Source organism: Strix aluco, chromosome 1 (genome assembly GCF_031877795.1).
Source record: "Strix aluco isolate bStrAlu1 chromosome 1, bStrAlu1.hap1, whole genome shotgun sequence".
Lineage (NCBI taxonomy): Eukaryota > Metazoa > Chordata > Aves > Strigiformes > Strigidae > Strix > Strix aluco.
This window is the reverse complement of record NC_133931.1, coordinates 68591325-68616343: the sequence shown is the minus strand read 5'-3', so window position 1 is coordinate 68616343 and position 25019 is coordinate 68591325. Positions and strand designations below refer to the sequence as shown.

Below are 25019 nucleotides of genomic sequence, written 5' to 3'. Positions count from 1 at the left end.
TTTAACTCATGCTGCTTACGTGTTTCAGCCTTGCCCCAGATAATTCGGCCATTCTGGCAGTTATCAGCACCTTGTTGCTATCTGCTTTGGTAATCGGACCAAGACACACCTTCCGTAAACGTCAGCACCTTTTTCTGTAATATCCGAACACACATGGGGTATGTCGGTGTGCAAAACCAGGTGCAGCCTTTCCATGCTCCGATAAGACTTTTTTTTTTTAACGGAACTGACGGTTCAAGGTAGTTCTATGTGAGAAAATAAATTAGTATTGAAAGTTGGGTTGCATTTGGAGGAGGTAAGAATAACCTGATTTATCATATCCTTTAATTCCACTGCAAACGTCGCAACTCTGTATCCCGGGTTTTGAGGTAATAGGGCTGCGTTGCTTTTGGCTCACATGCTGGATTTCATCTATAGGTTGCCCTCCCCCAAGGAGGGGTGAGGAGCAGCTGTTCAAACACACGTTCAGTCTGGAGTAGGTAACGTGGCCTTGGTAACTCTGCAGGGTGGCTCAGAAACCAGCCCTGTGACCTGTGTCGTGCTGCTGAGCTTGGGGTGCTCATGGGTGGACCTGCTGAACCCTGAGCTGCTGCTGGGAGCCAGAGGAAAGGGAGAAGTAGAAAAGGGGGGAGAAGAGAACCCCAGCACATCTGTGTCCTGTGCTTTGGGAGGGTGGGAGAAGGAGGTGTTTTCTCTTGGGTGAAGGTACCTGGCAGACTCCTGAGTCCACATTGCTGCCTCTGCCATTTATGGGGTGGGAGTGGAGAAGGTAAAACTAGATTGAGACACCCATGGCTGCTGCCATTCATCCAGATCGGCCGTATTTACTTATAGCCTACAAAACGCCGCATTTGATCACATTCCGTACTAAAAGGGTGTCTGCTGTTTAATTCAATGTCTTAACTCAGTTCAAATTAGGAAGAGAAAAGGAGGTTGTGTTGTGAGTCAGTGTGTCCACAGCCCACCGTAACCAACCCAGCAAGCCTGGTTCTTAACCCACTGTGTGAAACCCAGCCTGAAGTAGGACCCTAACAGTGTTTGCTAGGTGACAGTATGATGGTGCATATATGGCAATGTCACGTACCGTAGTCACATAAATCATATTAAATCAGATACAGCAGTGACATGTGCTGTTTTGAACTTCTTGAGAGAAGCTATGCAATCTTGAACTTGCCTGTATTCTTGGGCATTCACATTGGAACTTCAAAAGCAAAACTTACGTAGTATACCTTTAGAAAGCATTAAATAACTTACGGACAGATTGTATTCTTAACAAATCTTTGAAAACTCACAGAACATTTCATATTTTTTCTGAAAATATGATATGCATACAGAACATTGAATTTGGAGATTAAAAATGTATTTTCCCTTGCCGTATCATTGTTGCAGTTGTGGTAAAAGTCTTACATAAAAGTATGTCAGCAACCATTGCTAATTAACTCATGGCAGCATGCCCAGTGTGCACACATTCATGCTCTCTCTCCCTGTGTATAGATAGGCATCTCTAAGAGAAACAGCTCCTTACAATGAAATAAATTGAGTGATTACATTAATTGACACAAATGTTCTCCAAATAGACCATTTAATTTTGTTTAGGCATTTCCTGACTGATGTCTCCTTAGTTTCGAATAAATAACCTATTGTAAAGCTTGTTAAGAGAAGACTTTGTAGTTTAGCAGATTTCAGTATTAAATTATTAAACTGGTCAGCTGTATAGTCTTGGTTAGACTGTGACTTGCAAATGTCACGTAAAAAGGTGAAATGAAAAACCCACAGGAATGTGGATGTGTGATGATACACTTTTACATGCTTTGCTTCAGTTTCCATTCTGTGGAGTTAAATGTTTGAGTAGATGCTGTAGTGAAAGATCCAGAAAAGATGGTGTGTAGTGAACGTGGATTTAAGTCTGTGTTCAGGTACCTACCAGCATTATTCTCTCTCTTCTCCCGTCTAGAAAGGGGAAAGATGGGGAAAGGACTCTTCACCAGGGAGTGTAGTGATAGGACAAGGGGTAACGTTTTTAAACTGAAAGAGGGTAGATTTAGATTAGATAGAAGGAGGAAATTCTTTCCTGTGAGGGTGGTGAGACAGTGGAACAGGTTGCCCAGAGAGGCTGTGGCTGCCCCCTCCCTGGAAATGTTCAAGGCCAGGTTGGACGGGGCTATGAGCAACCTGATCTAGTGGAAGGTGTCCCTGCTCATGGCAGGAGGGTTGGAACTAGATGATCTTTAAGGTCGCTTCCAACCCAAACCGTTCTATGGTTCTGTGATATGACTTGAAATGACAGTGCTTCTGCATTTATTGTCCATGCTTGGAAATGTCACATTTACAGGCAACTCATTTTCTTGTGTCTGTGTTATGTTTTTACAAACTGTTTGGTAGTTATGATGACTAGGTTCAAGGTGATGTATCAGGCAGTCAATAGTAGGGACTGTAGGTAGTTTTCTGTTGTTTAACTTCAGCCGCAGAAAAGTTAAGTGTCTGCTCTATGGACAAGGGGGAGATGGGGGCCCACTGTTTATCTGTGCTAGATAAATGGCTTAAGGAGGGTGAGGTAAATTGCCTTCTGGATCTGTCTTTACGGACATGTAGAGTCCAGACAGTTAGCTCAAAGATAGCACCTATCTTTTAGATGGCTAATGTGAGATGCAATTAATCCTGTCTTAACGTGATCCCCTATATTGGGAAAGGACAGTGTTACGCATTTGAGGGTGGCATTAAAGAGTGCTTTAGTCAGAAGCCAAAAGCAGCTTGCAGTATAGGCAGTATAAATATACATTTCCAGTATCTGCAAAAACATATTTTGGGACTGCTGTCACTAGTTTGTACCCTCCCTGTCATTTTAATGACATATTGTAACTGATACGCATTTGTTTTTCTGAATAACCCAAAGTAGGAGTGAAATGATTCACTTGGAAAGTAGGAGCTTGGATACTTGGCTGACACATGGAGAATAAAAATACATCCTGAAGTTTGCAAAGGTGAATACAGAAGATGCACTGCTAAAGTGATTCTGTTGCAAATAGAAGTTGGGAAATGGAAAAACTGAGTTATGACCACTAGTCTTTAAGTCAGGTTTCATAATTGTAGTGGTTTTTTGAAGCTTGTATAACTTGTGAAGTGGTAATGTTAAGCATTCATATGCATGCCACTTAATTGTTATTCAACAACACTTCTAAGCATTTCCATTTCAGGGATTCATTCTTTTGAAAAAGATGTTCTTACACTATTATTTTTCCAGCATTTAAATGTTTTGGGTTTGTTAACTCCCCAATGGGATTATTTTTTAAGACTTAGCAAAACTCTTTGAAATTTCTTTCAGTACAGAAAGATAAGGGGCAGCTGCCCTGCCGCCATGGTGAGTCACTTCTATGCACTTGCATGCTGCCTTCCACCACAGAGCTAGTAAATAAAACACCCTTTTTAGTTTTGGCCTTTTTCTTGACTTCAGAAACCTAAGAAACGTGTACTGTGGTATGTCCCGTAGGAGGCTGACCTTTTTCCACAGAGTAGAGTATGCTCAATGAAGAAGGCGGCAATGCACAGTGAATCACAAACAGTCTGGGGATTGCCTTGCTCTGTGCCAAATTATGTTTTCAGTCTCCAGCATGTAATTTTCAGGCAAATCCATTGAAGTCTTTAATCTATAATTAGGCTTATAAGCTTCTTTAGACCTTTTGGATTTTCTTTTTAAAATAATGGAACATAACATTATTATTCTGTGAATCGTTCTGACATATTTTCCAGAGAAAACTTTCCTGGAGGTTTTCTATTTGTTTCTTTTTTCAGTTTTCTGAAGTGGGTAGGTAAAGATCCCATTTCCATCAAGAAATGAACTGAAATTACCTGGTACAAGTGACTGTGATATATAAGAAGAATCTTTTCCTAGCAGTACTGAGCATAAATGTTTTTCAACAGGCTAAAGTAAATATGTATTTCTAAAATTGGATTCATACAGTAAGTTCTTCTGTGTTTTTTTTTAAGAAAAAAGTTAATTAAAATGTCACTCCTTTTTCATGTGTTAATGCATGAACATTTGGCAAAACAAATCACTTCTGTCACCAGCCACTGGTGTGAGGCAGTTCTCTGTGTGAATGCGTTTGCCTCAGGACAAGCTACAGCCTGGAGGGACGGGCATTTTTGTGTTTCACTGTGTAAGTGTATGTACCTGTCTGTGTATATCTGCATGTGTGTATGCATGCATATGCATCATATACAATGAGTGTTGTTGCACAGCATTCGTTTCATGTTTGAGAAGCAGCCTTCTGTGTGCAGCCTCTGCCCAAGTGTCATTCCCCCTCATTGCTTCCTCATTTTCAGGTATTTATTATGAAAGTACTCTACAGACTTTTTTTTTTTTTCCCATAAGAATTTTAATTTTAGAAATATTCAGATTCAGACTTTTTTTTCCCTTTCTGTACCACAGATCTTAATAGATATTGCCTGCTCTTTAAAGAAGCCTAGAAGTCTTCTTTTATTGCAAACACAGCAGCATTAAATAGTAAATATATTCTCCATGTGCTATAGATAAGCAGTTTTCTTTTAATGTCATTTTCTGGGTGTTTTGGGGAATTTTGGTTCCCCTAAATTGACCTAAGGGATTTTGCTGCCACGTTTTCTGCTGATCAGTTCTGGTTTCCCTCTTCAGCTCCCTTGTAGCATAGGTTTTGGATGACTCACTGCTGTTCTGTTTTGGTAGGAGGGATGTCCTACCTGTTTCGATATCTATTGTGACCTAGCAGTCTACAGAAGCTGAAGTATGTCCTTCTGCCCCTTACAAGCTCCGTGTGACTCCAGGCGGTAAGCTGGAGGCATAAAAAAATTCAAACATCTCTAAACCATTTCTGTTGGTTTTTAACAAAACTGCTCATACAGAATGCTCTAAGAAGAGGGGAGAAATGGTAATAAATACCATCATTATTTTTAAATTCTTTCAGACCAGGGGAATCTAACAATTTACACATTTGGCTCAGCTGTAAGTTTCTTGGCATCCTTATGTTCATTTAGGGAAGTTCATGTATATATTTATAGGAAATACATTCTGGAGCTTAATCCGAAGGTTTGCAAACTTCCTGGCTCTCCATAGAGCCAGAACATGCATTTCTATGTCTGTCTGTGTTTTTTGCGGATTTCACTATTATATCTTGGCAGTTCTGTAGTCTAACCAAATTCTACTTCAGTACACTTACGTCTCAGTTCTGTTGCTGGTATTTTTTTCTCTTTATATGTTGCTGTTCCTTCACAGTTATATTTTTACTGTCTAACACTTGTTTTATTTTCCAAAACACAAGTTATCAGTAATTTATGCTACTGTTTTTATGGCACTTAGGGTTTGTTTGTTTTTTTTCTTTTGGTAATCTGAGTCACGTTTCGACCATTGCTCGTTCTTGTACTTAAGGTGATACTGTGCAAAGACAGCTACTGCACAGGTACCAGCCCAGAATACCTCCTGTTATTTTTGGTTTTAGACATTTTGGGGGGTTACAGAATTTTGGTCAAAATGCTGCTGTAGAAATGGGACTTCTAGAAGACCAACTTCCTGAAAGTGTTTGCATGACTTTTCCATGTACATAGAGTTCTTTTAAGATCCTTTATATGTTCTTGCTTACAGTTAGTAAAGAGCATACAAAATCTTCATTCGAGACTAGTTTTCTGAAAGTTAACAAATGCTTTTGCACTTGTACTAAATGTAATCCATTCCCTTACAGGTGCAGAGAGAAGAAGTATGATTATTACAGCCTGCCGAAAACCTCTGTTGTGATAGCTTTTTATAATGAGGCTTGGTCAACACTTCTGCGAACTGTTCATAGTGTTCTTGAGACATCCCCAGATATACTTTTGGAAGAAATTATCCTTGTGGATGATTACAGTGACAAAGGTAGGAAGAAGAAGTCTAAATAATGTTGATTGATGGGCTTTTATGGTCAGCCAGTCCACGGGAGGAAAAGATATGCTGTTTGGGTAACATACCATAAATTTGTACAACATAGGTATCTAATTGGAAAATACTTTTTCTTGTAGTGTGCCAGTGAAAAATTTGTCCTGTGCACCAAATTTGGTTTAGAATGGGGAAGCACGTTTGTTGTGTTGTAACATGAGTGCTTGCATGTAAGGATAACCCACAGTCTGGTACAGAGCATTTCAGGTTTCCTAATTTGAGCGAGCAAGTTCCAATTGCTCCAGGGTTGTCCTGGTGTTTAGTATAGCGAGAGCTACCTGGTTATCTGTTTTCACTTAAATTATGTGACAGAAAGTCAACACTGGTGTTTTCCACCACACATGAATTGTGTTAAGAATAAAACTTTTACATGGAACAGGTTTTACGTAGCATGTGAGAGGCACTTAACAGTTTGGAGACTAATTGCAGAGGCAAATATGAAGCATTCAGTTTCTTGAAAGTAACTGTGATTTGTGTCCATCCAAGTTCTGTGCTTTTTCCTTGTTCTTTCTTAACAGAGGCAGTATAGCAGAATCAGAGTTCCAAATTCAGGTGTCTTTAAGGCACTGCTATAAGTAATATGCTACTGAAAAAAGAGCTTTCTGTAGCATGGCATAAACCAATTGTTCCAGAACTATATTCTTTCTTCATTTCTTTGTTACAGAACATTTGAAGGAGTCTTTGGAAAACTATGTGGCTGGCTTACGCAAGGTGCGTCTTATCCGTGCAAATAAGCGAGAGGGGCTGGTTCGAGCCCGGCTGTTGGGGGCGTCCGTGGCGAAAGGAGACATCCTGACGTTCCTGGACTGCCACTGTGAATGCCATGAGGGCTGGCTGGAGCCGCTGCTGGCAAGGTGATGTTGTGCTCTGGGCTGGTTTTCTTTCCCGTTGCAGAAGAAGAGACACTTCTGCAGTGGAAAAATGACTCTTTGCAGATATTTACCGAAGGTTACTGCAGTCTGGTGCCTGGGGCACTGTGAGCGTTTGTCTCCTGGCAGTGGGGTAGTGAATAGAAGTGTGGAAGATGAGGAGGTAGATTTGTGTTTTCTCCTGAGGACCAGGCTGCTCTTTTTCTTCAGAGAACAGAAAGTTTTGTTTTCAGGAGGAGAAATCCTCCCCTAGCTTTCAGACTACCTTGGGAAAGGTGTCTGCTTCTATCAGCCTGGGTGGTGGATGAGAAGAAGGTCTGGAAAGATGCGTGCCCTGAGACATATCCCCTGTTGCAGGGCAACATGCATATAAGCAGATTGGAATAGAAGTCAATAAACTCTCTTCCTAGGCCTGAGTGAATCCATCTTTCCAAACTGGTTCTGATATAAAGCATCACAGGGTAGGATAGGAAGGAGTTAATGTTATGTCAACACTTTTACTTGGACACCATCTGTCTTGGGACACTGTACTTTACAGCTATGTAGTTTTTTGTCTATACTGCAGATTTGCTGGGCAGTTCAGAAATCTTACATTAATTAAAAAAAACCCAAAACCAAAATCAAAACAAAGAAACTCCAAAAAGCCCCAACAAAAAGCCTTAAAAGACAGAATTCTAGCTCTCTGTTACAACTTAGAATATTTATGATATTCTTGAAGCCTCACCCACATGTAGTCAGCAGCTACACATGCACTTTTCTGGTTTTGGTTTAGCCACTGGTACACCTCACCGCAGCACCCTACTGCCCCTGCATCACATGCACGAGGCTGTATTGCTTTTGCCCCTCTTGCTGACAGGTTACATCTTTACCCCCTTGGATGGCATTAGCAGATACTGGTATCAGTATTCAGTACCTGAATCAGACCTTCTAGATATTGTATATAGAAAACCAGCTCTCTTTAAAACATAATTTAAAAAAAAAAAAATCTTTTCTTCAAGGTCAGTGGTTTGATTTGCATCCTATAAAGATTCCCACCAGGTACTGTAGACTTCAGAGAAGGACTGGAAAAAAACAGCCCTATGCAAACTGGAGAGAGATTTCCAAAAGCACATGCTGTCTTAAGGTGTGCAAGTCTTCCTGATTCCTACTGGAACTTGCATTCTCAAACTCCCTATGTCCATTTGAAATTGCATCTGGAATAATATTTTTTTTTCTCAAAATTGTCATATTTAACTTGTTTATAAATGTCACACTGAGTGTATTCCAGATAGCTGTGGGTTAACTATGAACAGTATAGATAGCATGAAGAAAGGAAAAGGGATAAAAAACAAAGAGTAAGCCTGGTTTTAACGACTGTCCTCTGAAGAACAGTACATAACTGTGGAGACGAGTCTGTAATTTCTTCACTACTTTAGCAAACCACTAGATGGCAATCTTGAGGAAGGATTAGGATAATTTAAATCACCACCTGTAAAAAGTTAGCCCTAGATGTGTCTTGGAATTTTCGCTCTTGCTGCAGATGCAGACGTATATCTCTGAGGGGATGTTTGCATGGCATATTTGACTCGGATGTATGGGAGCAATACAACAGTGTTAGCGTTTTGTAGTGCAAACATAGTTGTATTTGTAAGCTGCCTGAGGATTGTACCGTCCAGTTAATTCTTAATTTAAAGGTGATGGCTTTTCACTTACCTGATTCTTTTCATAACTGAAATTGTGACAGCTACCTAGTTTTTACTCCTTTTCCTTTTACAGGAGCAACAAAGCATTTTTATGTTTTACTGGGATTATTTCCTCTGTGTACATGCCATTTTCATTGCTTTGTACATAAGCGTTATGCAAGTGAGACAAGAGATAGGAATATTTTTATAAGTCCTTTCGTGCACTGTACCAAACAGTATTTCAATGGGAGATCATAAAGAAGGAAACAGCTGTGTCACATCTTCCCTCCAGCAGCAAGAGACCATTTCATACTTAAGGCAGTCTTTTTCAGCTCAGACAATACTTCTTTGCAACTGCTGCTGTTCTCTGCTGCATTTAACCACCCCAAGCTGCTCTAATTTTAGAGTCAGAGCCCCTTGGTCAGCCTGGAGGTTTTAAGCTTAATAATCCCATGAGGAACTAGCTCCCCTTGAATGACAGATACGTCACAAGTCTTTCTTGTTTGGCAATGTAACACATTCAGTTTTCCTTCTCCTCTGGAATATGTAAATCAGAAGATGCAGAGCTAAAACAAGTACCAGCATCTTAATCAAGTCACTTTGTTTCACTGAACTAACAGGAGATGTCTAAGACTAGTATAGAGAAGATTGCTAAAAAGTGGTTTAGCAGAAAGACCTTAGTTTGAGCTTGCATGTTGGAAGCTGATCTCTCCTAGTACTGAGACCTTTCCAGAAGTTGAGGTGAAGACAGAGGATCCCACTGTCTTTTTGTAAGGGCAAATGCTTTTGGAAAGGAATCCAGAAAACCCTGCATAGTGTTGAGAAATGGGAGGAAAGAGTTTATCTCTTTGCAGAAGTAGACATGCAAGAAATGTCATCAGCACTGATGTATTCTAAAGATAGCTAAGATCTTTATCATACTAAGATCAGCCTTGCTGATAGGTTTGTCATTCTGCAGTACTACCTTGCTTCTCCTTTTTATCTCCTATATTGTCAGAGTCTCTGGGGACTTCCTTCATGTATGTTTCATTCTTGGAGGTCTAATTCCCATGCCGCATGTTTTTTTTAAGTTCATGGCTTCTTTTTGAGTTAGTTGTAGTGCTCAGTATAACTTTGCAGGTGATCACAGTTGCAAGAACAATCATGACTCTAAGGGCCAAGAGGCTAGCTAGTTTATTATTCATTTGTGCAGAACTATACAATCATGCTGCTTCCTTGATATCTTGAATGCAGCTACCTGTACAAAACAAAATAGACATTTTTCTTGAGAATGTGATGCTGGCTATGGCAGCCAAGCCAGATGCTGAAGCTGTTGTCTCAAGCCATCTGACATGCCTTACTTCACTGTCCAGGAAGACTGATGCTTGCCAGGTGCCTACAGTGGAGTCCATCCTGATGCATCCTCCCGATGCATCCTTAGGAGGAAATTAGTGGTTATTCTTGTAGCTGTTATCTCCTTGTATTGCAGCATGAATTGAAAAGGAGCAAAGCTTCATGTTTGGTATCTGTTAGGCGTTCTCTGTTCTTGACAGTTCTAGTTTTTGAGAGAAGTTTCTAATGGAAGTCACTCTCTTCTTTTAAAAACATACTAGGATTGCAGAAGAAGAATCAGCTGTTGTCTGCCCTGTTATTGATGTTATTGACTGGAATACATTTGAGTACTTGGGAAATGCTGGTGAGCCACAGATTGGCGGATTTGACTGGAGGCTGGTCTTCACTTGGCATAGTACCCCTGAAAGAGAACAAAAACGGAGGAAGTCCAAGACCGATGTGATCAGGTTAATTTTTATGCATCTTATGAAACTGTGAATGTTACAAGTGGTTTTGATTTAACTTGGAAGTGCCAGGTGCTGAAAAATATTTGAGAAATGAGCATATTACTAAAAATTACATGTTTTGTTTAGTTCCCCTTTTTTCCAAAATAGCTCCTGTTCACTATGCTCCTGGAAAAATATTGCTCTAGAAGCTGAAATTTCTGTGTAATCTTCCATATGGAATCCTTATTGCACAAGTAGTCTCTTGACTCCTACAGGCAGACTCCCACAGACGCTTATCAGCACACAGAAAGGTTGTAACTGATTAACTAATACTGAAGGATGTCCTCTGTGCAAAGCAAAGAGGTCCACTTTGTAAAAAATGTATCATGGTCAATGATGAAAAAAGGAGAGAAAAAAAAAAAATTATCAACCAGTAAGAAAGCAAAAGTAGTTTCAAAGACTTTATCTGTGCTGTAGTGATAGTGGTGGTTTCTCGCACTGTTTTCAAAGGTGAACCAGTTTGCTAGTTCTTTATTGGGATGAAATAATACAGCTCTATCCACCATAGTTTCTATGAAGGGCTAACTCACAGGAGCTCATGTGGATGTCTTCCTTGTGGGTTTTATTTTCGTTTTATTTCAAGACAAGTTGCAGTCAGTCGGTATTATTTGTCACTACATGCTGTATTTTTAGGAGAGGGAAGGTAAGAGTACAAACAATGCATCTGGAAGATGGACACTAGACAAACTTCTGACAGTTGAAGGTCTGTTATGTTCAACGTGGAAGTTGCTGTATTTCAGCAGTGTGTTGTAAGAAATGAAGCAGCTGTTTGGCATTTTTAACATCATGATTTTGTTAGTCCTTGCTTTTATTTATAATCTGTTACCTTATGGACTGCAACAGATACAGGATGATTAATTTTTCTCAGTCTTTTCTAGGTCGCTTATCAGGATAATAATACCCAGTATTTCACAATTATTAATGATCTTATCCTCAACTGAAAGAATATTTTTTTTTTAAATGGGAAAAGCGAGACAGTAATTTAGCCCTTCTCAGCATATATTAGTCCACATTCTCATTTTAAAAAGTTTCAAAATAGAGTAAATGTTTTTAAAGCCTTTAGTTTAAATATGATGCTTTTCCTCTTCACAACAAAAATAATAGTCTTTGGCGTGCCAAGGGGAAAACGATGAGGGATAAAGCTTCACAGTAGCCTGAGGACTGTGAGCTCAGCAAGTGTCTGGAGAAAGCAGCAGTGCCAAGAGCGGTGTCACTGGCAGCTGTCTTTGGAAAGATGAGACCTGGAGTGAGACAGAAGAGTTTGACTGGTTATGGAGTTTGGTTTTTTTCCTTCTGTCTCACCTCATCTCATTCCATTCTTTGAAACAATATATGACAGTGTAAGACAGTGTTGCTTCAAAAAGATGGCTGGTAAAATTAGTTTTGACAGATTAAGAGTAACTGGTCACTGCACCTAGCATTTGTTAATATTTACCTCAACAGCAATTTAACAAAATTCATAAAGTGTTAGCTGAATTTAGTTCCAACCAGTATTATATGCTTGGCACTTTAAAGAGAATAATTTTCTAAGACTGTAAACAATTTGGAACAACATTGAATAAATACAAGTTTATTTATGTGTACATACATTACCCTACTGAAAGTACATCCCTTAAGTCTGCTGTTGCTCTGGGTCTTGTGGTCTTTGATGACGATCTGGTCTTGACCCCTGATTTAATTTTTTCCCAAACTTAGTTATTAGTTACTAAAGCACAAATATTTGTTTACTTATTACTTAAGTGAAATATATAAGGATACTGCACTTCGAATTTCAGAGCTGACTAATGTAATTCTGTCACAAAAAAGTTATGTTCTACTATGTGAAGGTAAGAGACTAGTCATTTATTGTCACAAAGACACTGTGATTTCAAAAATTAACACAGTGTTTATCTTCTCTGATTTCATTGTTATTTTTATTTTAATACATTCTGGAGCTTGTTTCTGATACAATTTTTTACTACAAGGTTAAATTCAAATGGCCTGATGATAACAGATCAATGGCTGACTGTTACTTTGTATCCAGAAAAGACTGAGAAAATGGAAAATAAAAATATATTGTATTTTTTAGCTGTTGCATTGGTTTGTTAATTTTTTTTTCTTTTTATTCAATTCAGAGTTACTGTTGTCTTTTATAGGTCTCCAACCATGGCAGGTGGATTGTTTTCTGTGAGCAAGAAATATTTTGATTATCTTGGTTCATATGACACAGGAATGGAAGTCTGGGGAGGAGAAAACCTTGAATTCTCATTTAGGGTAAGTGTCTCAATTGAAAGGTTTTTTTCCTGAGAATAAAAACAAGTTTCTTATTTCTTTCTTCACACCCTTTTCCTTAATGAGAATATTTTGGGAGATGTTTATAGGAATCTCTTTTCCTTGTTCTCACACTTCGTTGTAACTTTATTTTCCTTCCAAATAGCCATTTAAAAATAATTTTTAAGAATGTGTCTTGGTTTTGAATGCCAGTATAAAATGTCAGTAGTGGTTGATATTATCAGATGAAGTTTACTTTCTGTGGCTTGAAGAGGATCGTTGGAAAGAAACATTTATAATTCTCTAATGTGACTTGGAGCTCTCATTGTCGCTGATGGACTGAGCAGGAGGTAGATGGCGGCAGTTACCAGTGGGGCAGGACAAGCCAGCCCCTGAACTTCTGTAAGGGTTTATTCTGTTTCACTTCAGGAAAAGTTTGTATAAAGGTTATAAAAAGTGGTGGGAAAAATCTCCAGGAACTGTAGAGGTGTATCCCACTGGAGGGTGGACCAGTGCTCAGGTGTGAGGCAGATAGCTGGAATGAAAAGGATTTATGGTAGGGGAAGAGATAGGAGATACAAGACAGTCCAGACTGATAAGCAAAAAAGTCTTGTCCTCCAACTCTGCTGTTGCCTGTGCTGCTGCTGATTCCCACTGAGTGCTGGCTGCCTGTGGTTTGCCCGGTGTCACACTTACCTTGCTTGAAGCAGTCTAGTAGTGGCGTAAGAGGTACACTGCAGGGCCGTTTTTGGCTTGCAGGGAGTAACTTAGTATCCTGTATTTTCCTTGTTATCAGGTATGTTTTATGGTCATATTTGCATGTCTGTGTGTCACTGGATTGTGGGACAGGAGGGTTGAAATTTTTGTTTTGTTTATTACCAGGTGACAGCAGATTTCAGGGATAAATAGCATTTTAGTGTTATAAACCCACTTTCTTGAGAAAGGAGGCATCAGCAGACTGTCTCATTTGATGTCTGCCTGTTAACCAGAGAGGCATGGAGTCTTCCTAGCTGTTGTTCCTGTCTCCTGCTGCCTGTAGTACAGAAATCCTAGCAAAGGTGGCACAAAAATAAGGAAAGAAAAGGGTAAGGGAGGATAATAAGCACAGACCTAGAGTTGACATGGTTTTTCTCTGGAGGGGGATTTCTCAGCTAGAATCACTGTTTGATCTAATTCATGACCACCTGCTTTCTCACATAGAGAAAAGTTTCTGGTGCATAAGTTTAAACACACAGCCTATTTGTCTTGGGACAGTAAATTCAGCAGGCCTTTGCCTGAAGCTCAGAGCATCTTACCCACCCCCAGGAGCTCCAGGAGCTGCTGAAGCAGGAGTCTCCCAGCTGTCTCCAGTTGTGGTGTAGTCTGCCTTGATGTGTATGTTCCAGTGGGTCCACTCTTTCCACTGGAAGGGATTTTCTTTTCATGGGATAATTGTTTAGTCACAGGGTCAGGAGCTATGAAATAGCTCTTGATGAAATTATTTTTATGCCTCCTTTTGAGAGGCTGCTCAGGGAGCCAGAGGTAGCAATAGATTGGGTTTGTACTTGGGGGCACAAAGAAATGATCATGCTTGTCATCAGTCACAACCCAAGGTAGATTAAGCAGGAAAGCAGCCTGGTGGTGAACACCATCCCCAGCTAACTCTGGCAAGGGAAAATTTTTTTTCTTGCTTCCCAAGGGATTGGAAGGGGTGGTGACAGTGAGGGAGTCATGCAGCTTTGGGTACAGATGCTTGCTGACCTTGGGCTTGCTGTGTCTCTTACTTTCTCAGCTATGACACTACTGCAGCAGACAAATAAGCAGAGACAGGAGACTGTCAGTTTAGCAGCAAGCTACATCAGAGCATGACGCTGTCTCCCACAAATGTAGCCTAACAGTAGCCAGCATGTTGGATATGTTCGTCTCTGGAGCAAGACTGGCTCTTGCAGGCACTTGTTTGTGTCTGCTAGTGCGTGTGCAACCAGACTGAGCACCCGTGAGGTTGAGAGAATGCTGCTTTTGAAAGCAGTACTATATGCTCTGCCTCTTAGCAGAAATTTGCATCTCTCCCAAAGCAGCAAACTTGGAAACAGACACAGTTGACAGAACTGGACATTACAGGATCTGCTTCACGTTGCTGAAGTGTTTGCAGTCTTCTGTGACCCTGGCTGCCACAGATTTGGTGGCACCAAAATGGTTTTCCCCTAACCAGCAGAAGTTAGGGGTAGCACCACCCCAGATGACAGTGGTTTTATCCTCTGCAGTGGACTGTGGGGGCTTTCTACAAGGAGCTGTAGAAGCCTTGAAGACAGCCCTCTCGGCATGCAGTTCTTAGCTTTCTGTCTTTCATGTCTTGCTTTTTGGGAGACCAAGGCTTGCAGACAGGACAAGCCTGACCCCTGCCCTGTATGTCATGGAGTGCCCCTGCACTGGCTGCTGCTTTAGGCCCAAGCTATCTATTGATCTCTACCAGGCTCTGGCACCAAGTCTCATTTTTGATGTGGTTCCCCTGAACCAGGTGTTTGACACCATGGGGCACAGCAGCATGTATGAGCAGTGACTTTGCTCCTTCATCATGGAGAACAGTGGTCTCCGCACAGTCCAGAGAAAGCATCAGAGGCTGCCTAGCATGCAGGAGAGTCACAAAGGAGCAGCAGCAGCGTCCGCAGGAGCCAGTGCGCTGGGGGTTGTGTGCAGACACGCTGCCATGGCCCGCTGGGGCTGAGCAGGCACATGGGTGCACCAGCCTGGGGGCTTGGGGTGATCCTCCAGCAGTCACAGGCGTGCAGCGTGTCATGCACCGGTCCAAGAGCAGGGATGTGGTTCATGGTGGGTAAGAGAGGCGCTTAAATGAGAAAGCAGAGTGGGAGCTTTGGTGCGAGGTGCCTGCAGGCAGATTGAGAGGCTCTCTTCTGGGCGGCCTACAGTTTTGCAGAACGGACTGTGCAATGGCCAGTGGATATGCCTGAATGTGTTAATTTTACTAGTGCAGATTGCCAGTAGGATCTGGGCATTTGGATCCAAATTGTGGACAACATGCTTTCCTCTATTTGATTTCAAGACCGTGTACTCGTGCTTCCTGCGGTGAGGGTTTCTGTGGGAGAGAGCAGAGTGCTATGATGTTGCTTAACTGTGTTCTTCTGGCTGCCCATGGTGCTGAAGAAGGTCAAGAGGAATAGATCAGTGTTAATTCTGTTGTCTCCGTGGTTTCTAGACTTGCCAGATCTGAAAATTAGGAGCAGGGATACTGAAAAACATTGTAAATTAATTCACTGTTCTTCTCATCTCTGAAAACACCACCATGATGACATGAAAGGACTTGTCCTTAAGCCTCCTCTTTCTCATACTTCAGTTATAATAAACTGAAAAAATTCTCTGTGGTTTTGAGAGGAGCAACAAGGACAAAACTTCGGCTAAAAGCATGATGACTAAGAGAGATGGAGGCTGTGTGCTGAATGCAGGATCGAGTCAATGTGCCTTGATTTCAAATTGCTTAATGCTATTTGGCTGGATAAAATTTCACCTCGTGGGCATAATGGGCATTGAAACTCCTCTTTCTGAGGGATGCAGAATGTGCCCTTTCATCTTTCTCCTCCTGTACATGGAGCGAGGGCAACGTGGTTCTAGTTTTTTCCAACGCTGCTCTTGGTCCTGCTAGTGGCACTGCAATGTAAGTTTATTTCTGGGGACCACTGCTCCTTACACCTGTGGTCTGTCCTTCAACCCACCATCACAGCATGAGAGGAAACCACGCATGTGCAAAAAGACAAAATTATTTACTGGTAAGTCCTTTCTTCTGTTGGAAATTTCATTGCTGATGAGCCTGGATGATATGCCTCCGATTGCCTCTCTTTTCTGATCTTTTTGTATTGTTTCTTTCTGTCCGGATCTGGAAATATGTCTTGCGTCGGGAGCAGCCAGGATGGGTTCATGCAGCTGAGGAGGCTCCTCTGTCTACCCAGCTCCCAGCAGATTGTGCATGAGCACCACACTGGGCGGTTCAGCCGCAAGCCAGCAAGCAAAATTGCAGCAGAGGGCGGGGCAGGAACAGAGTCTTTTCTGCAGTTTGGCTTTGTTTTGCAGGTAGCATACTTTTTTTGGGTTTTTATTTCTTCCAGAGAGTTCTAAAATGTTAGAATGGAGGTGGTAGAGCTTATAGAGCTTTTCTTACTTCATTGACCCAGCATTAGGTCAGTTGTCCAGAGACCTTGGCAGGGATAGGGATCCCAAGGCAAGATCTGAACATTTACTGTAGCTTTTCATAATGCCACCATCTGTCTCTGAAAGGAAAAGAAAAAATATTGATAGTCTGCATGCATCAAGAGGAAAGTGAAAGTAAAAAGGAATGTCACCTTGTTTCCTTTTTGCGGTGAAGAAAAAAGTATGCTTTTATAATGAGAGCTGCGAGGTAGCCAGACCTAGTAAAGAAACGTATTTTCATGCACATGAACATGCAAAATATAAGTGAAATCTAATGTGCTTCTCTGTTACAGAAGATTGAAGTAGTTTTGGGGGAGAATCTTCTCCAGAGTCACTTATTTAGCATTTGGTATCTCTATTGAATTCCTTGCTTCATTTTACGGATGTTCATTTGTATCTGATTTTGTATAGAGGTCAAAATGTTTTCCATTAAAATAAAAACAAATAAACCTTTTGAGGAATTGTTTAGCTGAAATATATTTAATTTTTGTTTGTAATAGGAAGATAAGTTCTAAACTTTTAATGAAAGAAGCAGTGAGCATTTAGTGAGCATTGCTTAGCAACTTACAGTTTTTTTAGAGAAATTCAGATTTTAATTATTGAAAAATCAGCTGTTCTGGCATTCTCTTTTTGGCGGCAGTTTAACAGAGATATGGTCAGTCTGTTACTCCATTTAAATCAGACTTTATAATGACAGTAGAAGAATGTGCTTCCTTCTTAACTGTACATTTTTATGTCAGTAGTCTTTATGGTCTGTTCCTCATCTCTTGTTTAAAAACAGATCAAGACAGTAATGATCAATTAAAAAAATGCTTACATGGAATATAACAAATATGGAAGTTGTTAAACTTGAATTTCAGTGGTGCTTAATATTTGCTGACAAACATCTTGTGTGATAATTTACACTTTAAAAAAGTAATCTTGGATATAGAAATAATGTAAGAAAGCTATTGTTTTGAAACAAATCTGAAAAAGGGAGATCTTAAAGTGAAAGTGGATAACTGGTTTCATAGCAGCTTTCAAAATGGCAGTAGCCTAACTTACATGCAAAAATATGCAAATTGTTTAAAAGATCAGTACAGAATTCTAGAGTTCTTGTATAATTCCTTTAATCATCTTTCTGTTCAAATGACAAATACACTGCTTCATCAAAAAGCAACAAAAAAGAAGAGAGAAACCTCTCATGAAAAGCAAGAAATGAAATTTAAAATCCAGGAAGTTTATCCAGTGCTCCCTATAGTTTAATAATGAATTACCTATACCTTTAAGGCAACTGTTTGTTTTAAAAGTAAACATATGTATTAGAGTGCTTACAATTTTGTTATAAACACAGTATTGTGCCACATGTAAAGGTCTGACATTATTACCCAAAACCAAATCAAATGAGACAATTCATTACTTTCTAAATTAAGAAATTTGGCAGAAATCCTAAATAACTTAAAAAAACCTCCTGAATCAACCCAACCCAAACCACCAAACCCCCCCAAAAAACAAAAAAACCCAGCCTGAAGAAAACATCCATCTTGTGTATTCTGAAAGCCTTCATATGTAGTGACTTTCTGGATCCCTTAAAGTCCCGGGAAGAGAGATAGAAGTCTCGCCTGATCTGTTGTCATTAAGTACAGAAGTTTTATTTGCTACTTCATAGCTTTCACTCCTGCTGTGTTCATTTGAATAACATGTAATTAAAAATGTAGTTGTTATACAAGAAGGTTGTTGGGGAGTAAACCTCTCTACCCCTTAAACGTATCTCAGCTAATTTCCTTTGTCCTCCATTTATGAAGGAAAGGTGAGCTGCCACCTATGCATGGTTGAATACACAAGGGGCATTAGCTCACTGGAGTGCCAGTTCTCAAAAAAAAATTGTGCGGGAAGTCTGTCAGAGCTATTGGTGAGAGCCTCAAGCCTGTTCAAGTGCAGCAATGTGTCCTGCTTTTCCTCCCATCTGACAATTTCAGAAACCTTGTTTCAGGCACCGGAAACAGGTTTCAGCCAAAACAGGTTGTCTACCACATTGTGCATAGTATTAAATGGAAAATGTCTAGCCATGCTTTCCTTTCATTACATCAACCTTGAGTCAGTGGCTGTGTGGGTGAGCTGCCAAAAGTCCACAGTTTTCAAAGGAGATGAGAATAATTACAGAAATTTTTACAGAGTTCTGAGACTAGTGTCCCTGCTTGGTGGTCATTTATGGGCTTTATCTCCAGGGCCATGTATTTCCTGACTTGGAGAGCCAGAGGCATGAGGATGAGGGCAGAATGAGTTCTGCCGATTCCACATTCAGGTTCCAGTACTTTTCTTGACAGCAAGTAGGAATATTGGTTTAGATAGAAGAGGTTGTTTCACTGATCTTGACTGGACCACCATGGGTCAGTTACAGATTTACTTTGCTTTTTCCTTTCGTGCATTGGGTCTTGGGGTCTTTTCCCAGCTTTCCAATGAAAAAGATTAGTTATATTTTATGACCAGGCACCCATACCTCTCTTCTGACATGGTGAACATAGAAATGGAAACATAACTTGCCATTCTCCAATAATATGATGAGCTTACATGGTTCATCAAGTAAGCTTTCCTGCAGAATACGAGAGTAAGTCTCTGTTAAGAAATCAGTCGCCAGTTTCTTTGATGAGGCTATTCGTATGGCTAATTTGGACTAGAAAAATGGCTCTTTTGTTGATAATGCCCATATAACTTGAATTGTAGACCACAGTTTGACCTGCAGAAATATTGTGGACCATTTCTTATCATGCCTTCAGAGAAAGTAAAGCTAAGAAAGGGATAATTGCACACCACATAAAACCAGAGGTGGGGTTATCTCCTTGTTACTCCCAGTGATTTGCTCTGAGTTCACAAGTGTGTCTTATTTGATGAGATTAAATGACAATCAATTATTGTATGTGTTGCTTATAGTACGCTGTGATGTTCTTGAGAAGGTATTATCCTTCCAAAGATTTATTGTTACTGCATCCTTCAGCTTGCAAAGATTCAAATTAATGATGCACAATGTCAATTCTTTGTTCAGATATGGCAGTGTGGAGGAAGTCTTGAGATCCACCCTTGCTCACACGTAGGTCACGTTTTCCCCAAACAAGCTCCCTACTCACGGTCAAAAGCTTTGGCAAATAGTGTGCGTGCAGCTGAAGTGTGGATGGATGAATATAAAGAAATTTACTACCATCGAAACCCACACGCTCGCCTGGTGAGTTCAAGTTCTTGGAATTTCAGTAGAGTTCGTTTTCAGTGTAATAACTATTAATTTAGCTCATATTTAACATGAAGTGCTTTCTATGTTTATTTCTTCTGAAACTTTTTCCCAAACATAGAATAAGTGTATATATAGTTAATTTTTAATTCCTTTGAAAAAGTGAGAAATTCTGTAAGACTAGAAGAAGGCCACATTTGTGTCAATATTAAATGAATGAAAGAATAAAGTTAAGCAAGGTGACCCAAGTCAGGAGGAGCTGTTTAACCTAAAATGTGCACTGCTTTGAAACAGCTGATACAGGATTCTATCAATAAAGAATCAATAAAGAAGAGACACACAGTTAACAAATGCTAATCAACAAGGTTCAATGGACAGTAGATCTTTAAGTGGACAGCATGGTAATAATCTTTAGCAAAATTACCTATCTTGTGATAATCGTAAAACTTTGGCCTGATGTAAGACAAAATGGATTTTTCTGTTTGATTTACTGCTGCACAACATTTGATTAAAAAAAACAAAACAAAAAACAAACACCAAAATCAATATTACAAAGATTAATTAAAATCAGTCCTGGTAACTCAGGTGAGAATGTTCCTAATGAAATGTTTGAAGTATCAGCTCTGTTTTTTAAAAAAAAAAAAAAAATGTTTTTGTTTTCTGTGAGGTAAAAAACTACAAGATCACTTGTTTGCAAAATTTTTCAGGAGATAAATACTGTGAACATTGAGTGGGTCAGAACAATAAAGCTGTGTGCAAATTCATAGCTTGGATATATTTATTGTGAGGGGCCTGTAGGCTGGAAGACAGTAACGCTGAAATATCTTCCCAATGTCTAGAAATAAATGAACCTCTGCCACAAAGTCCAAAATTCAGGCCGAAAAGAAATCACTCTCTGCTGTTGCTTGTTTCTGGAGGTGCTTAATCTTCCGGGGCGTTTCTCTTTGCACGGAAGGTTTTCTGAGTGCCAGCTTTCTGGTTCTGTGCATGGGGAGAGCTGCCCTGTGGTGGGCTGCTGGGCACCCACCTCTAGCTACACTGGACCAGAACTTAGGGACCAGGCAGGAGGACAGGGAGCTCCCCACATGTTTGAGTGGCCTATCCCAACAGACATGCCAGGGGAAAAGATGCTCTTGAAACCATTAGGCTTTTAAAAGAGATGCTGGAGGACACTGAGGAAGCTGAATTTGGTTAGCTTCCATCTCGTGTTCCTTTAGATTAAAGTGGATAATTAGATTATTATGGTCCTCGCATTTGTAATAATTGTTTAACATCGTAAGAGCCATCTAGGTTTTATTATTAGAGTCTGTCTTTGAGAGAAATACACATTTTGTGTATCTGAAGATGGGAGCTCACAGGCAACCCCAAGCTGATTCTGCTTGTCGTATGCAAAGAGAAAACAACAATAAGTGCTGACAATTTTTCTTCTGAAGTTCTGGGCAGCTGATGTCTATGATGACAGAAATTTAAAGGGTAGTTGCATGTTAGTATTGGGAGTTTTGCATATTGGCTTGTTGTAACGCAGTGCGTATAAGCATGTAAGTGCATGCAGGGTTTTTTTGCGTGTGTCAAAGCTGCCACCAATGCACTCTGGTTTCCATAATACTCTATGAACCACTTGTTGCAGCAGTAAAATTCAGACCCTTCTACTTCATCTAATCCAAATACTCAATTCTATAGCATAATGGAAAAATGATTGATGCTATGGCTGCAGCATTTGATTCTATAAAGTTTTGCTTCAAGATTAATGTTCAGACCTCAGAGCTAATATGTTACGCTGTTTGTTTATTCAAGCAGGCATCTCTGCCTCTATTTTATATCTGCTTTGTGTTTTCAGTGATACTTCCACAGCTTGGAGAAATGCAAATATATTTGTAGTTTTATGAAAGAGTGTGTCAAGTGACCTGTAAAAATCTGGGGGCTGCAAACAAAGCTCGTGCCTGACTATCTGAAGTCCCTAGTCAATATAAAGATAGATTTTTTGAAGACAGGTGTGAAAAGATGTGAACTCTGCTCCAGTCTATAGACAGGGAAAAGTCTGCAATGAAAGCTTTTCTCTGGAGTTTTAAGATTTCATACTCTCCACCCCATAAAACTATGAAGTTCAAAGGAAACGTTAGCAGATTTTACTAATTTCATCCGTTAAGTATAAAACTGTACAGGTAATTTGTAAATGGATGGTGGAATAATTTAAAATTCTCAAGATTCGTTCACTGCCTTTGAGATTTTCAATTATCCAGCTAAAGGAAGTTTTATTTTTAAAAACACCTTCTAGGTTCCCAGCAATCTGTATGCAAGGACTTCCCTACTTGCAGGTTTGGGGAGTCTTCTCAGACAACTGTCTTCTAGAATATTTTAAAGTTTTACGTGCATCATTCCAGTTCTTTTTAGTCAACATTTAACCAATGTAAGGATAATGAAATCAAATTCAGCACCCAAACATGGGGATTTTTCCTGGCTAAAAGTCCTACTCATTGCTCTAGCATACGGTTCCTAATAATGTATACAGATAATTTAAAAGAGAGCATCTGTTCTGGTTGGGTTTCTTAAAATTCTTTTTTTCTTTTTTTTTTTTTTTTGTTTTGTGTCTTTCAGGAGCCATATGGAGATGTGACAGAAAGGAGACTCCTTCGAGAGAAACTGAAATGTAAGGACTTCAAATGGTTCTTGGAGAATGTGTACCCAGAGCTTCACGTACCCGAGGACAGACCGGGCTTCTTTGGAATGGTATGTGGCTGCAGAGAAGGGGCCTGCTTGTGGTTCTCTGAGCTCTCTCCTATTAACTCAGTCTGAAGGTATTTTTATGCTGAAAACAGTTTGGGATTTTGATAGAATTCAGTTAGAATTGGCAGGCTTTAAAATGTGGTTTCTATCAGAATCTCTATTGTAGGGGATGCTGTTTCTAAAGGAGTTGTGTGAAAGGGTAGGAGAACAGGTAGTGTTGACATGAATTACACCTTCCAAGTGACATCTTGGGAGTGTTGAAGGCAGCAAAGGATGACTTTTTAATTTGTCAAAATGTTGCATGGCAAAAAAAGAGAGCACCACAATGTTCTGGGTTTTAGTTGTCAACTAGAAAATAGAGTGTGCTTTAAAATATGTGTTTGCACACTTTATCTGATGAAAACTATGATGTTCTGATGACAAGAGAGAGAGCTGGTGCTCCTAGATCGTATAGGATTCTGCATGTCAAAACTAGCATGTTGATTTTTAATCTGGAGGTCACTTTAGACCAGCACAGGATCACGAGCCATTTTCATTGATTCAATATCAAATCTTTTTTAAGAGTTGACGACTTTCCATGCTATTTGTAGTTTACAAATAAATATAAACTATAGCTCCATGTATATCACATTACTATAATCTCATTTGGAAGGGATGAAGGCAGAGATGATGCAGCAAATACCTGCTTCCTCTGAAAAATGAGCAGATACCTGCTGCATGTCTTATTAGGAAGACAAGACTGCACCTTTCTGCCAGGCAAAGATGTATAAACCTTCCTGATTACCAGATGTATAATCTTCCTGATCACCAATGCCACATTGACTTAGAAGTATTTTTGCTGGTAAATCGATCACTCGGCAGATCTAGCTAAGCTGCATTCCCACACTGCTGCATCGCATCCAGCCCATATCACAACAGTCTTGTCTTGCTGCCATTTGCACTTCAGTTACTCAGTCTCTGCTGGATCTCCTTCAATGGAGGGAAAAACCTGATCACTGTAGGCATACAAAACATACAGGAACCATGTGTCCCCTCAGTCTTCCCTAATAGCTTTGTTACCTGTTGAATGAAAAAGATCCTAATGTGGCAAAGCTGCAGTTTCCCACAGGGAGCTGTATTTCCCAGGGGTAGCTGTAGGAGTTCCCATAGGAGTGCATCAGTTGGCAGCAAAGCCCTTCAGAGCCTCTGAGAGAGTAGCCACCCTCCTCCATTTGTCTTGGAGCTTGCACTTGAGTTGGTATCACTGTGGGATCATTGGCATGAAAGGTACTATTCGCCATTATCCAGACCCCGGTACAACATTGGTTCGCTTTTTGTTGTTTCGTGACAGGTCGCTAACTGACAAGGTCGGAGACAGTTGAAGCAATAAGGTATTATAAGACGTACCTTCCAGGAGCATTTCAGTAACCTTATCGTCCCCTCCACCTCCATCCTTCACCCTCCAAAAGAAAGCCTAGACTGGTGGCAATAATAGTGCTTCAGCCTCCTGGGAGGGGGGAGGGACTTGCAGTTTCTTTCATGATTTAACTGCACGTGTCATCCTCAGGAAAGGTGTTGACAATACCTAGAAATAATAATTCATGTTCAGAGCTGCTTGAGGTATCTACAGTGTAATTTAAGTGTGCTCTATATATTTCTCTAAAAACAATTCTTAAATGCTGTCATGTAGTTGTGAGTATAATAAGAATACACCAATTTTTTTTGGCACAAAGAATTTAAAATGTGATTAAAGTAGAGTTATACTTCAAGAAAGTGACAGTGCAAAAATGACACCTACTGATTTGTGGATATTGAGTCCCATCTGCTAACTTCAATGAATCATTGATCATGTTCTTTACTTCTGCCTTAGCTGTGTAGTGCTTTTTTGGTTCACAAAAATACTCTGTTTAAAAGTGTCGCCTTTGTTAACAGCTCAGTTTAGTGTGAGCTTATTTAATTGTTCAAAGAGATTGCAAGGGATATGGGGGTTTCTCCCTCCCTTGAAAATCTTTACACTGAAGTTGAAAAGTCTAAGATTACCTGTAGGTCAGCCATATGTTACTGAAATAAATGCGAGAATTACTGAGCAGCACTCAGTGCCATGCACTGGCAATTAGACACTTGTGCTAAAATTTTTCTCCTGATACATAAAGTTTTACTGTCTGTACTGAACTTGGTTGTCTAAAAGGTTAGCTGCCTAAAACTTGATTTAAACATACAGAATTCTGAATATTTTTGCCTGAGCTATGTTTGCATTCTTATAAACTGCCTGAGGCCTGGAAATGGGGGAAATGCATCTCCTTACTAGTAAAATTAGTACCCTTTATACTAAAATCATATAGCATCAATAAATCTGGAATGCCACAATACTGATTTCACTCAGTATTCTGAACAAAATCA

General features: G+C 40.0%; 1 protein-coding gene across 1 annotated transcript in view; it reads left to right on the top strand.

The window, feature by feature from the left end:
- Positions 1 to 25019, top strand: part of GALNT12 (polypeptide N-acetylgalactosaminyltransferase 12) — a 49598-nt gene that overhangs the window by 7389 nt on the left and 17190 nt on the right. Inside the window, exons 2-7 of the mRNA XM_074847913.1 lie at positions 5709 to 5878; positions 6603 to 6792; positions 10061 to 10246; positions 12421 to 12538; positions 19737 to 19913; positions 22512 to 22643. Of these exons, the coding sequence (XP_074704014.1) occupies positions 5709 to 5878; positions 6603 to 6792; positions 10061 to 10246; positions 12421 to 12538; positions 19737 to 19913; positions 22512 to 22643 (973 nt within the window). The remainder of the gene's footprint in view (positions 1 to 5708; positions 5879 to 6602; positions 6793 to 10060; positions 10247 to 12420; positions 12539 to 19736; positions 19914 to 22511; positions 22644 to 25019) is intronic.